Raw genomic sequence first — 14459 nt, 5'->3', positions numbered from 1 at the left:
AAAGGACAATATTCAAGCTGATAAATCATTAAAATATCTAATGTATGAATCTAAAGTTGCCTCCTAGTTCCAACTGTATTTGAATGACGCACTTTTAAAATTTTTATAATTAAGTACTAGATATATTTAATTGTAGAGACATGAAGAATATATTGAATATGCTTTGTTTCATGAAGTCTGGTTTTCCAACTGTGAGTTATTGGCACTTAGGGGAAAAAAACAATCACTTAAATGAAAACTAAAAATATAAAGCCTATGTTTAAAACATGGCCTTTATTAATACTGCCCACTGAGCTCCATTTTTATTTTACATTGAAATACTTCTGCTTTGCAAAGAAAAGACAGAAAAGTGCATTTTACAAGAGTACTTTTTTGTTTTTAATTCTCTGCGAAAATGGAAGGAATCTGAATCACAAGTTCACAATGTGGTAAAATGAAATTAAGAAACAATGATTTCAGTAATGCTATGCCATCACTAGTGTTTGGCTCTGACTCTGTTCTTGTAAATCAGATCCTGATATACAGTCTAGAGCGTCTAGGTTATTACTCTACGCATATTAAACACAGGAAAGGAGGTTTAAAAAAAACCCCTTTCAATGTACAAACATGAATTTAAAAACTGATTTTAAAAAATCACCTTTTTACATAATGTATATGGCAAAACTGCTTTAAATACATGGTTTTGGAAGAATTATTTACAAAATGTATCAGTCTGTGAAACAATTCACAAACAAAGCATACATAATTGCTTTACTTAGTTGTTGCATCTCAACTTTGGGAGATATAAATTTATTCGGCAGTATAGCAAACATAAAAACTGTGACAAAATATCTTAAGGGCAACCAAAAATTTGATCCTCAAAACAGTTTAAATACTAGGACTGCCAAAGTTTCTAAACGAGGACGTACTTTAATGATCCAGATGCCCATTTATAGTTCTACACTGTTTGAAGGACTGAGACAGACTCCCTTCAGTACAGGCAAAGCCGCTGGATGCAACCTCCTGTAAAAGGGACAGCTGAGAGCTATTGTCATTCGAAGAGTGAATTAACCTAGAATTTTCTTTTTTTCAATTTTATTAATATTTTAAAAAATACATAAAAATACAACATCCAATGTCTGAATAAATATATTTAACAAGTTGCAAGATAATACCTTATTTTACACAAAATTTTCAGCTTTAGAAATCTTGTTAAATAACTTCATTGTTGTTATATATTTCATTTTTGTCTTTTTGTAACAAAATAAAAACTCTGAAATTACATAGAAAAAAGACAAAATATTTTTGTCAAGGGATAAGATAGTCCACTGAAAACTTATTCACAATTCCACTGTAAACATTAATAAACATTAAAATATTTGCATAATTGTGTGCTCAAAAATCCTATAAAAAGTGGAAGACTTATTACAACTGTAGTTTTCAGTCAACTACACTTCCTTTCACAATTTATTTTGTCCCATTTACACCTTAAACCTGGGCACACTGCTGAACATATACTTTGGCAGTTCTAAATAGCAAGTGCTTCCACAAAAAAAAAAAACAAAAAAACAAGAAAACCAACAACAACAATAAAAAAACACAACATAAACCCCCTACTCACCAAGTGTTCAAATACATCTCAGTGAAAGTGCAGCAGTAACTATTTAGCTGGGTATTTTGATGTTTATCATGTGCACTTGCTTGTCTATGATTTCTATAACACCTGAAAGCTTTATTATACAAATTCAAATTTGCTAAGTGCCCTTTTTCTATCTTCACAAAAAAACGAAAAAAAAGAAAAAAGGAAAAATTATGACAAATATGGCAGGCTGCCTAAACTTCAGTTATTAATCAGCTTATTTTTTTGCAACAGAAAAAAAAAAAGAAAAGAGAAGGGAATAGATACAATCCAGCCTGGAAAAGTGTACAGGATATATTTAGCAATGTCAAACCAGTTGAGTGCTTTCTGTGGTTGTATTTCAGGGTTTTGGGATTTATGTCCTTGGCAGCAAACTGCTGGGAAGGCAGAGAAAACATTTATCACCTGCATTCTACAGCAAGTACGTTCTGTGGGGGAGATGATGAGGAGGGACTCATTCCAGTGTCTGATGAAGCAGATGACATGGAGGCTCCTGCATGAGACACTGTAGAATCAAAACAGCTACATTAGACCTGAAAACTATCACACACAGATACCCAGCCACCGGCAAATTAGAAATGAATTTCTTAACATTATTCACTTCAATTATAGTCCTCTTAAATGGTGCATGAAGGAATAACAACATTTTGTCACCAAAATTTTGTTTGGCTCAAATGAATGGAATCAGTCTCTCATCACTTAAGTAACTCAGTTTAAAAAAGGCACCAGAAAATGTAAAGACTAAAGAGATATAAAATCTTAAATCCCTACTTGAAAGATCCCTGAAAGAAACTCACCTTGTCCCAAATCAGAAATGAGATCAACCTGACATAAATTTTCACTATAGCAAATTCCTGCTTTATCTCTGGATTATAGGACCATAAAAGAATTCACTTATCCTAGAGAATTTCTTTTAACCAGCTAACCGTTGGCTTCCTATCTTTATCCTGTCCCAATATACCCGATGGACACAAAACTCTCATAAGCAAGAAGCAGTAATCTAAGTCAGGTATCAGAATCATGGGATCAGGATGGAAATGTGGGTGAGTGATTAGAAAAAGCCTTCAAATGACTTTAACAAAACTCTCCAGGAGCATGGAGCATGGATTAAAGATCATTACTCTATGCATCAGGTGCTCTGTCATTTTTTAGTTTTTACTTTTTTCTTTGCAGGGCCCTCCTATCTCCTGCTAATCTTTGCCCAATTATTCCTATTTTACTTAAAGTCTTAATTTTTGTTTAAGTATACATCCCTCAATGTGTGTACTGCCAATATGACATGTAACTCATTACTACAAATTCTAATATATGTGCTAGAAGTCACTCAATGTTTCACTTTAATAACTCACTTCACACACAAAAAATTAAGAAAACAAAAAAAGGAAGAAGACTATAAGAAAATCATCTTTTTAGTTGTCTGAACTTATATGACCTTTAGGAAACTCAAAGCCATTGAAGGTTCTCTGAAGAAAAGCTCAATTTATTAATTTGTTCTTCTTTCTGTGTTTAAAAATTCTGTAAAGACTTCTTGCTATTTACAGTTTTTAAAGAAAAGGACAAAGATGGAAGGTCGATCTCTTTCCTTTTGCTCCATCATATTTCCAGGAATTGAAAACTGCTGGACTTGGAGTAGAATGATTCAAGACCACATATGACACAGGCCATTTTATTAGTAATTCATCCCCTAACTCTCTGCCATAGATAGAAAACTTCTCTCAAGATGGGCAAGCCTATCAGATAATTTACTGTTTTTTTCTTAAAGGGACATCCCTCCTAGAGCCGTCCCCTCCTGTTCCATCCTATTCCTGAAATAGTTGCTTTGTAGGCCTGTTATGCAGTGATCATTCTAGGGTTTCCATGTGCCATCACCTTGAGATTTTCCTTACTGTTTTCCTATGTGGGATTCCTTGTTTGCTGGATGTCATGTTATCTTAATAGCTTGGCTTCCAGTTTTTAGTGTCACCATTGAGAAATCTGACGTGAGAAATCTGATGCTGTTCTGAGACCCAGTTTTTTGTATATACCTTTATATGGTACGCTGTTGGAACCTTACCTTTATCCACAGGGTTCTGAAATTTCATAATGTGCATTGGTGTGATTTTTTTCCCCCATTCTTTATAGAGGTCGCAGGGAGTCCTTTCAGTTTTCTAACCCATCTCCTTCAGTTCTGGAAGTTTTTCTTATTTCTTTGATCACAACTTCCTCCTATGTTTATTCAGTGTTCTCTTTCTAGAAATCCTATGATTCAGAAGCTGGATCTCCCAGCCAGATCCTATACTTCTCTTCGTTATTCTCTCCTATTATCTTTTTGATCTTTTACTGGGATTTCTTTAGCCTTGCTATCTTACCCTTCTATTTATTTTTTTTTATTCCAAATACCATATTTTTAATTTTTAAGAGATCCTTCATGTTCTCTGAATTTCATTGATAGTATCATATTCTTGTTTCAAGACTGCAATATCTTTCCTGTAACTCTGGATATTAATTATAGTTTGTTTTTATATGGCACACTGTCCAAGTTCCTTTTTTCTATTGAATATTTTGGTTTCTGTCTTTATGTAAAGGCTTTCCTCAAACATCTGGTCTTGTGGCTTCCATATTTAAGAGGGAGCATTAAAAAGCTAACTGGAAGCTATACATGAGGCCACAGGGCTTTTAAATGGTGGGCAGTGCACACATAGTGATTTGTAAGGATTTTGCTTTTTGGTTCAGGAACCTCCAAATACTGGTATCTATGTTAGATCACTTCCCTTGGGCTGACCAGTTTCTCCAGAGGAGTCTTCCAATCTCCTTCCAGGAAGGAGCATAAGCTTGGTTACCAGCTTTCAGAGAGACAAGAAGATGAGATCGTTGGTTGGAAAAGGGACAGGAGTCTCATCATTTAGTACTGGAAACTTTCACTCAAGCTCATTATTTTTGGTTTAGCACTTAACCCTCACCTTCAGCTATGGCTGGTGTCCCTGAGTCTTTCTATAAGCCTGTTGATCCCTCTCAGCCTCCAATAACTTAATCTCCTATTTTCTGCTGGAGTTAGGGGAAAAGAAGTTGGGATGAAAGGATCCAATTTCTCCTTCCTTTTTCAAACCATCTCCGATTTCCATCCTCACACCTCACACTGTCCTCAGAGCTTTTCTGGGGTGATGTAGTATGAATTGGCTTGCTTCTCACTGTTTCGTCCCACTAGAAGGATACACAGGCTCAGGTGTTTAGCATTCTGTCATCTGCTAGGACACTTACAGTCCATCTGCTTCTCAGCTTCCAAAAGGTATGCTGCTGACATTTCTTGTCTACCGTAGTCAGTCTGCGGTCCCATTCTCTCGTCCTTGTGGGTACAGGGCTTTTACTATTCTTTACTATTATTTCAGTGAGGCCTGGGCTTGGGGTAGATATGAGATGTCAATGTTTAACTAGAAGTCAATCCTATACATTTTTAAGGTTTAGTTCAGATGCTATTCTCTCCTCATGATTATTCCGAAGTCATCTCTCCTTCCACCAACTCCTGTTCTTGTTAATATCACTCTCAGGGCCCTCAACATACAGCTCCACTAGACGTTAAGACTTTGAGATCGAGGTCTGTATCTCATTCATCTCTGTACTTCCACCACCTGAAAGAGGGCCTGGCATATGGTATGTGTGCATTAATGTTCTAAGCTGAACTATCTTATATAGTAGTTGCTTAGGAAATGACTTATGATCCCAACAAGATGACCTCCTAGAGGATAAGCCATATCCCTCTTCATTTTGATGAACCCCATAATGACAAATATAGTGCCTGTTAATAGGCAGCCAATAAATGTTTGTTGAGCAGTTGAGAGAAATTCAGAGGGAGTAAGCTCTTCTTAAGAACCCACCACATTTAGTAAAATCACACATTTTGTAAAACAGTTCATAGTCTCTTTCAAGAGTCTCATTCTGATTCAGCTGTTGACTCACTTCAACAATAGCAACAAAGAAGAAAACACTAGGAATCTAAAGATAACAATTAATAAATATATACTATATTAAAAAGTGGCAAACCTAAATCTTCTAAAGTGATAGGATATATATTTGAAAAATAGGGGGAAGAAAAATTATAATCAAATTACCTTCTCTGTCTTTCTTTTTTAATCTTTTTCTCCTCCTATCTATGGTTGCAACTTCAGACTTCAAAGACATGTAATACTTTCGGATTTCCTGTAGTTTTTCTTGGAGAAACGAGATTCTCTCCGTACTGTTCATGTTATCTAATTCATCTAAAAGGGAAAAAAAGTTAATTTGGATTTTAAAATAATTCTACGAGAAAAAAAGATGGCAGTTCTATCAAAAGTCCAACTCATAAATCAACAAAAGCTTTAGTTTATTAAAACCTAACAGTACACTAAATAAGGCTCTATAAAAATGGAAGACCTTAATTAAATTCATGAATAAGATTTCTATATATATCCCAAATATTCCACTAAACATGTATTACTTAATGATGTATTACTGAAATAATCAGAAAAGCACAAGGAAACATCAACATACAGCAACTATGATCTATAATTGTAGTTATTTATCCAAATAGTGTCTTTGTATTGATATTTTCCTCATTTATTAGTTATTTCCAATTGTCAGTACAAGAAAGGGTGTTTAAGTTTCATCAATTTATATAAATCATACATGTCTCATTCCATAACTGGAGAGCTTTCTCCAATATTTATCAAGTTAGTATTATGAAAATACACAGATTTGTATTTAAGATAATAAGTAGTGATTATTAATAAGACAACATTTAGGATACCTAAATAAATGAATTTGCTAATCGTTATTCCTTACTTTGACATTTCAAAATATATACCACTTTGTAATATACATTCAAGTTTTCTATAAGCTTCTTACTGAGTTGAAAACTCCACTTATATGTCCGAGGAGATGAATTCGGATGTTTTTCTTTCTGTTTATCTTTTTCTCCATCTTTGATGTGAGGGGATATTCTTGCAGGAGATCGTGCAAGCTTCTGTGGCTTAGATACACTAAGATGCTTTACTGGGGTACATTTACTTGAATTGTCTAGGACAGGAAGATCTTCACTATCACTGCTTTGTCCTATAATAAGAAAAAATTGACTCAGGTTATAAATGATAAAAATCTCAAATATTAAAATGCAACGGACCCAGTAATTACACTTTTCGGTATCCTAAAGAAATAAATGCACAAATGTGCTAAGTTTTATAACAATAAAAAGATGGAAATAACCTAAGTACCCACCAAAAGGGAAATGGCTAAGAATTATATATCAGTATTATAGAATACTGTGCTAAAGTTGTTAAAAAGAATGAGCTAGAGTTCCTAAGAACAAAAATGGCAAAATATCCAAAATACATGGTGAAATGATAAAGTTAAAAAACAATAAGCATAGTATTGCCCCATTTATGTTTAAAACAAAACATAAAAACAACCCAAAAGGGGACCAACCCAAACTATATACATGAACAAGCACAAAATACACATCCAACTTTTAACATATGTATAATACATAAAATGTGTCAGATACTTGTTTGCAAGTCTACATCCCTCCTCACCAAATGTGTACTTAAAGATGCTTTTGGTTTTCACTTAATAACAAATTAGAATTTTCTCTCAACTTTTTCTGCTTTTTTTCAAAGTCTACACCCTACTTCCATCCTATTCACTCTCAACAGCCAACCTTCCCTTCTACTGAAAAGGCAAAGTTGAGGGTTACACACTCACTTTCCCAGCCCCTCCCCTACTGTGTCTGTCCTTATCTCCCTTTTTTGGCCTCAAAAAGAAGAGACTTAATGCTGGGCAAACTAATCTCTTCAGCTATACTCTTGAAACCATTTATCCCCAGCTCCTCTGAAATATTCCAATGTCATTTTATCTTTCTTCTTTTTCCAGAGTCTATGAACATGCTTAAAGCTTTCCTACCCTTAGAGAGAGAGGGAGGGAAGGAGAGGAAAACCTCCCCCTTTAGCTGGCACCTCTTTCCTTCTCTTTAGGGTCAAATTTCATGAAAGAGAAATTCTTTGTTATTCTTATTTCCATACTTTCTAATCATGTCTCCTTCCCATGCTCTTGTTAGGGCCCCAAACACTTACTATTCACCAAATTCAATGAATATATTTTAATCCTACTTGAATATTCTATTGCATTTGAACCGTCTTTCTTATTCAAACCAACTAGTGTTAACTGATTTTCATTTATCTCTAACCTGCTTCTACTCTGCTCTTCCTGGCCCATTTAAAGGGATATGCCACATAATTCCACTTCTGGTCCTTTTTCTTCTCTTTTTACAACTCTCCCATAGCAGCTTTATCATCTTGTAATCCTTCAACAACTATCTTCTAAAAACAGACTTTCTTCGAAGCTCCAGACCCTTATTTTCCTAATAGGTGGTACCTCTAAAGCAACGTTCCCTAAATTACTCTTCCAACCGCCTGCTGCTACTCCTATATGCTATATGTCAGTTAACCTGTTCCTCGTATCTAACTAATAATAATTGAGTACTAGTGATTTTATGTCCCAATTCTCTTAATTCATTCCTTCTTTCACTGCCTTAGTTAAGCCAAAGATTCTTTCCAAAAAGAAAAACTGATCATCTCCTTTTTTTTTTTCCTTTTTAATCTTTTTAACTTTTTATTTTGAGACAATCTTCAAACTTACAAAAAAGAGAAGAACAATTACCAAAGAATGTTTTTCTGCCATTCGAGGATAAGTTGCCCTGCCATATTTGAATACTTTAGTGCTCTCTTCTTACAAATAAGAACATTCTCCCTGTATTAGTTATCTACAGATTAGCCCCAAACTTAGCAGTTTAAAACTACAAATGTTTAGTGTCTCACACGGTTTCAGAGGGTTAGAATCTGGGAACAGCTTGGCTGTGTGGTCCAGCTCAGGGAATCTCGTGAGGTTGCCGTCAAGCTTTTAGCCAAGATTCTGGTCTCTGAAGACCTGACTGGAGCTGGAGGATATGCTCCAAGGTGGCTCACTCACATGGCTGTCAGTGAGTGTTGGGAGGCCGCAGTTCCTTGCTGGTTGTTGGCGGGATATGCTCAGTTCCTCACCACGTGGGCCTCTCCATACACTGCTTGAGTGACCTCACACCATGGCAGCTAACTTCCCCCAGAGCAAGTGATCCAAGGGAGAGCAGGAAGGAATTTGCAGTGCTTTTTATGACCTATTCCCTGAAGACATACTCCATCACGTCCACTTTATTTTATTAGTTAGAAGGGAGTCACTAAATTCAGCCCGTACTCAAGAGGAAGGGATTAGGCTTTGCCTCTTGAAGGGAAACATATCAACACATTTGTGGATATGTTTTAAAAACCACCACACTCCTAAAGAACCATGATACAACCATCAAAATCAGGAAATTAACACAGATCTATTACTATCATCTAATCCTCAGATCCCACACAAGTATCTCTACTTGACCTGATAATGTTCTTTACAGCAATAGGATCCAGGTGAGAATCATATACTGCATTTAGTTATCACACCTCATAAATCTCCTTTAATCTGGAACGGTTCCTCTTTCTTTGACTTTCATGACCTTGACAATTTTTAAAATTATAGGCCAGTTATTTTATAGAACATCCTTCAGTTTGAATTTGTTGATGGGTCCTCGTGATTACAGTCAGGTTATATACATCTTTGACAGGAATATTACAGATGTGCAGCTATGTTCTTCTTATTTCATCCTGTCAGGTGGTACATTTCACTTTGTCCCATTGCTGGTGGTGTTCACTTCATTTGACTAAGGTGATGTCTGCCCAGCTCATCCACTGTAAAGTTACTCATTTTCCCTTTGTAATTCCTGCTGTCTTTCTAGTCTCATCTCCCATCACTCTTTCCCTATACTCTAGACCTGTCTTGTCCAGCCACTAGCCATATCTGGTTACTGAGGACTTGAAATATGGCTCAAAGGTTTTCCTTTGAAATGCCTTTTATCTTAAATAAATTATATGCCCCTTCCTTGAAATATGTATCTACTGTAATCTAGAATTTCCCTTTCAGACTTGTATGAAGGCATGCTTTGGAGGTAAAATTTTAATTTGTCAAAATCAACCATGTTTATTTCTATTTACTATATTCTACAACTTAATTTTACTCCTTATTGTACAGAAATCTGTTTTTCATGTAATCTATTCTTACTGGTTTACTAATTTTCCTGTTTGTTTCAATAAGAATTTTATTTCCCTCTATTTCAAACTTACTGTGTTACTATTTAAAAGTCAGTTTTTCTAGATTAAAGGAAAACATTCCATTCAGAAATGTAAACTTAATCTGCTTTTATTACCAGAGCAAATGTTATTTTTCTTTTGTTCAAGATTCCCAAATGTATTCCTCTAATATTAAACTGCTTTACATAAGAAATACAAATGAAATAAGCATAAAAAATAACCACAGCTATCCCAGCTCTAAATAAAATTGACAAGCACCTTCAGATTAAAAACTAATGGAAAAATTGCTACTTTTCAGAACATAATGAACCAAATTGAGTTTTAAGCTGACACAAATGATCAAGCCAACAAACTGCTGAAAGTACTAACACCACACTAAAGCCAGCATTGAAAAGTACCAACCTGCTCCATTCTTTTCATTTTTGGCTACAGCACTTGTTCGCTTTGGGGTTCGCTTCTGTTTTTTTGCCAATAATCCACTAGTTCCATCACTTGGCCTTTTCTGACCTGAAATAAGTGAAAAGAGAGAATTAGAAAAAAAAAAATCAAGAGCAAGAACATTCATTCACCTATCTACTCTACACGAATTTCCACGTGTATGTTTAAAAAAAAAAAAAAAAAAAGGAGGGGAGGGAGGGAGAGAGTAAAGAAGGAAGGAAGGAGGGAGGGAGGGTACTTAACAGATCATTAGTTCCTAAAACTCTTGGCTTACTAGTTTTTGGTTTTAATATAACGGTTGATTTTCTCCCTAGGAAGTCCTTACCCTTCTCTCTGCTCTCTCTTTCTTGAACAATTATACTACAGGTACCAGAGGCAACGCTGGCTTCAAATCCATTTGCTGATTCCCTCTCACAGAGACCTTCTTGAGATTCTTCAGCAATACTATCAACCTCAATGGTTATGTCACTCTCACTTTTTATACTTCGAGACTCATCTTGGCTGAGAGTAAGTGGTGAAGCTACTGAAAAGTTATGCTGTACTGCAGGAGGTAGGGCAGGTGGAATAGAAACAAGAGAGTTAGATTCAGAGCTTTCAACTACTACATCCTCAGTACTGGTCTTATCCTTTTCATCCAAATCATCCAAATCTACTTCATGGCAAACCAAGGTTTCCGGCCCAATCAGAGGCATTGCATCCTCTTCTTCTTTTAATGGAGTATTTACAGTTTCTTCAGCTGGACTATCAAATTTTTCTTTAGTCAATTCTTGAATGCATTGGTTTGGCTCTGCTATTAATGATGGCATTCCTTCATTTTCTATTTCAAAGTGTTGTTCAAAATTTAAGTTTTTCATTCCGTCAGATGCAACACAATCACTGGTCCTTTCTTGAGAAATGCTATTTGTCATTTCCATTCCATTCTCAATTCTTACTTTTTTCTCTGGTGATAACTGTCCCAGTATTTTCCGTTTCAACTTTTTTTCTTTTGCACATTGATCAATTTCATCTTCTGTAGCAGAAGAAAAGTTTTTACTGTCTAATGAAGAAAATTCTATACTCTGAGCTTCTATATGAGGTTCAGTTCCTGCTTCATCCTGGCTGAATGATGAAATCTTTATAATTTCTAAAGAAAGATCTTTTGTCTTGCTTCGTCTTCCCTTTCCTTTCGGAGATTTTTCTGCCTCTTTCTTAACTTCATCTGCTTGTTCCACTTTATTTCCAAAAATCTGTACTATTTGTTCATTCTCTCCAACTTCTAACTTCAAGGTTTCTAAAGGCTGCATTTGAGTCCTATCATTTTCTTTTAATATATGTGCAGCAATCTTTGGATTTTCTTCATCTAGTTTATCATCACTTAAACTTTCATTTTTTTCTAATTCTTCTTTAATATCAGGAGAAAGTTCTTCATTCATCAAATTCTTTTCTAAAAGGTCTTCTGTTTCACTATCAGATGAACAGGAGTCTGCAAGAGGAAATACTGTATTACAAAGGTTTCTATCTTAATTACCAATGCAATTTTATAATAAAAATTCTGCCAAAGACAAAACTCTTAATCAAGTACCTCTGAATACCTCCTTGTAGAAATTTCTTATGTAAAATAAATCAGGACTTCCCTGGTGACACAATGGTTAAGAATCTGCCTGCCAATGCAGAGGACACGGGTTCAAGCCCTGGTCCGGAAAGATCCCACATGCCGCAGAGCAACTAAGCCTGTGCACCACAACTACTGAGCCTGTGCTCTAGAGCCCACGCGCCACAATTACTGAGCCCGCACGCCGCAACTACTGAAGCCCGCGCACCTAGAGCCTGTGCTCCGCAACAAGAGAAGCCACCGCAATGAGAAGCCCACGCAGCAAAACGAAGAGTAGCCCCTGCTTACCACAACTAGAGACAGCCCACGTGCAGCAACGAAGACCCAACGCAGCCAAAGATAAATAAATAAATAAAATTTAAAAATACAAATTAAAAAAATAAATAAATCATACATTTGTGCCAAAAATGAGGGAGGGGAGACCTCAAATTCCATGTGAAAATACACTGCATAGAAAATATTACTGTCTCAAATCTATAAAAGAGCTATTTTGCAATTTTTACTAGTATCGTATTTAGGCTACAGTAACCCCTAGAAAAATCAAAGGACTAGTACTGAGATATGAAGTTAATATGTTAAGTGGTTTGATCTGAGATCTAGAAGGTACTGATTAATAAATGAGATGCCCATTTTGTGTCCTTAGAAAGGAATATGATATTCTACTTAATTCTGAAAAGATGTACAGGATGAGAAGCTTGAATTCTCAAAACTTTAAATATTCCTCTGATTAAGAGACAGGAAAGTATAGGCCAGCTACCTTAAATCATTCTCTTTAACTCAGAGAATTTTTAAAATAATAACTAGGGTTCTAAGACGGTATGGAAGTTGTAAAATACAAAAATTCTACCCACATGGTGCTCATATTCTAAAGAAGTGCAAAAAAGCAAGCTTAAATGTACTTTTTAAATGAAAAGGTGTGTAGTTTTATTTTGTGGTTTTATCATATACAGAATTTAGAATTTTTTCTCATGTTAAAAAAAGTAGGGACTTCCCTGGTGGTGCAGTGGTTAAGAATCTGCCTGCCAATACAGGGGTCACGGGTTCGAGCCCTGGTCCAGGGAGATCCCACATGCCCCGGAGCAACTAAGCCTGTGCACCACAACTACTGAGCCTGTGCTCTAGAGCCCGTGAGCCACAACTACTGACCCCACGTGCCGCAACTACTGAAGCCCGCGCAGCTAGAGCTGGTGCTCCGCAACAAGAGAAGCCACCACAATGAGAAGCCCACGCACTGCAACGAAGAGTAGCCCCCGCTTGCCACAACTAGAGAAAGCCTGCACGCAGCAACGAAGACCCAACGCAGCCAAAAATAAATATAAACAAAATAAATTTTTTTTAAAAAGTAGTTTTTTACTTTTATGAAGTAGTTTAGCAAGACCATGTATAGTTCTGTAGACTGTACACTGCACATTGGCATGCATCTAAGAGGGCATCTTCCACTTTGTGGACATCTTGCATTTGTGTATTATGACAACCTTCCAGCAGATGGCAGTAAAGAGGAGGAAAGATGCCTCCACGTGGAGAAAACCTCCACGTGGTGGGCTCATGGCAATCCTGTGGTTCAGAAAAGCTTTTTTCTTCAAGGGAGGGAAATTTTTATATGAACGTTTTCTAAATTTAACATTTCTTAAATTACATGGAAAAATATACAAAGGTAGAAAAGTGGGAAAAACGGTAAAATCAGACTAAAATATGTTCACCTATGTTCATCACAAAACATGCCTCTACCACATTAGTTTGTCCTGTCTTTGAACAACGCAGTCACAACTTTATTGAAAGACCCTAGGTGAACAGCAATAGATTACAGGAGACACTGGCACATGCTTTGTAGGACAGTGCAGCACACAGGAGGACGCATGGCTTTTCAACCCACCCTCTGTTAAAATAGAAAATTCCTATGGGGGCTTCCCTGGTGGTGCGGTGGTTAAGAATCCGCCTGCCAACGCAGGGGACACGGGTTCGAGCCCTGGTTCGGGAAGATCCCACATGCCACAGAGCAACTAAGCCCACGTGCCACAACTACTGAAGCCCGCGCACCTAGAGCCCGTGCTCCGCGACAAGAGAAGCCACTGCAATGAGAAGCCTATGCACCGTAATGAAGAGTACACCGCAACAAAGAGTAGACCCCGCTCGCCACAACTAGAGAAAGCCCGCGCACAGCAACGAAGTCCCAACGCAGCCAAAAATAAATAAATAATTTTTTTAAAAAAAGAAAGAATATTCCTACGGTATTAACAAGAAAAGTTATCCCTAATTAAGTAAAACATCACTAAATTTTAAATAAACATGATATAGCAAAATAAACATTTTCTTCAAATCAAATTTTGTAGTTTAAATCATATAGTAAAAGCCTAGGGACTTCCCTGGTGGTGCAGTGGTTAAGAATCCGCCTGCCAAGGCAGGGGACACAGGGACCAGGGAAGATCCCACATGCTGCGGAGCAACTAAGCCTGTGCGCCACAACTACTGAGCCTGCGCTCTAGAGCCCATGAGCCACAACTACTGAAACCTGTGCACCTAGAGCCCGTGCTCCGCAACAAGAGAAGGCACTGCAATGAGAAGCCTGTGCACCGCAACGAAGGGTAGCCCCTGCTCGCCGCAACTAGAGAAAGCCCGCGCACAGCAACAAAGATCCAACGCAACCAAAAAT

General features: G+C 36.7%; 1 protein-coding gene across 3 annotated transcripts in view; it reads right to left on the bottom strand.

Annotated features, from left to right (window-relative positions):
- The window catches only part of ARID4A (AT-rich interaction domain 4A), a 58151-nt gene continuing 43692 nt past the window's right edge, over positions 1-14459 (bottom strand). For 2 of the 3 annotated variants that reach the window (XM_036842663.1, XM_036842664.1), the window contains 5 exons: positions 10544-11680; positions 10183-10287; positions 6476-6682; positions 5704-5850; positions 1-2123 (listed from right to left, as the gene is read on the bottom strand). In XM_036842663.1, coding sequence (XP_036698558.1) covers positions 2020-2123; positions 5704-5850; positions 6476-6682; positions 10183-10287; positions 10544-11680 — 1700 coding nt within the window. In that variant the 3' untranslated portion in view covers positions 1-2019. The remainder of the gene's footprint in view (positions 2124-5703; positions 5851-6475; positions 6683-10182; positions 10288-10543; positions 11681-14459) is intronic. The other variant, XM_036842665.1, reaches the window with a different exon arrangement.

The sequence above is a fragment of the Balaenoptera musculus genome, chromosome 2, assembly GCF_009873245.2.
Source record: "Balaenoptera musculus isolate JJ_BM4_2016_0621 chromosome 2, mBalMus1.pri.v3, whole genome shotgun sequence".
NCBI lineage: Eukaryota > Metazoa > Chordata > Mammalia > Artiodactyla > Balaenopteridae > Balaenoptera > Balaenoptera musculus.
The sequence above is the reverse complement of the archived record's forward strand: the minus strand, read 5'-3'. Positions and strand labels throughout refer to the sequence as shown.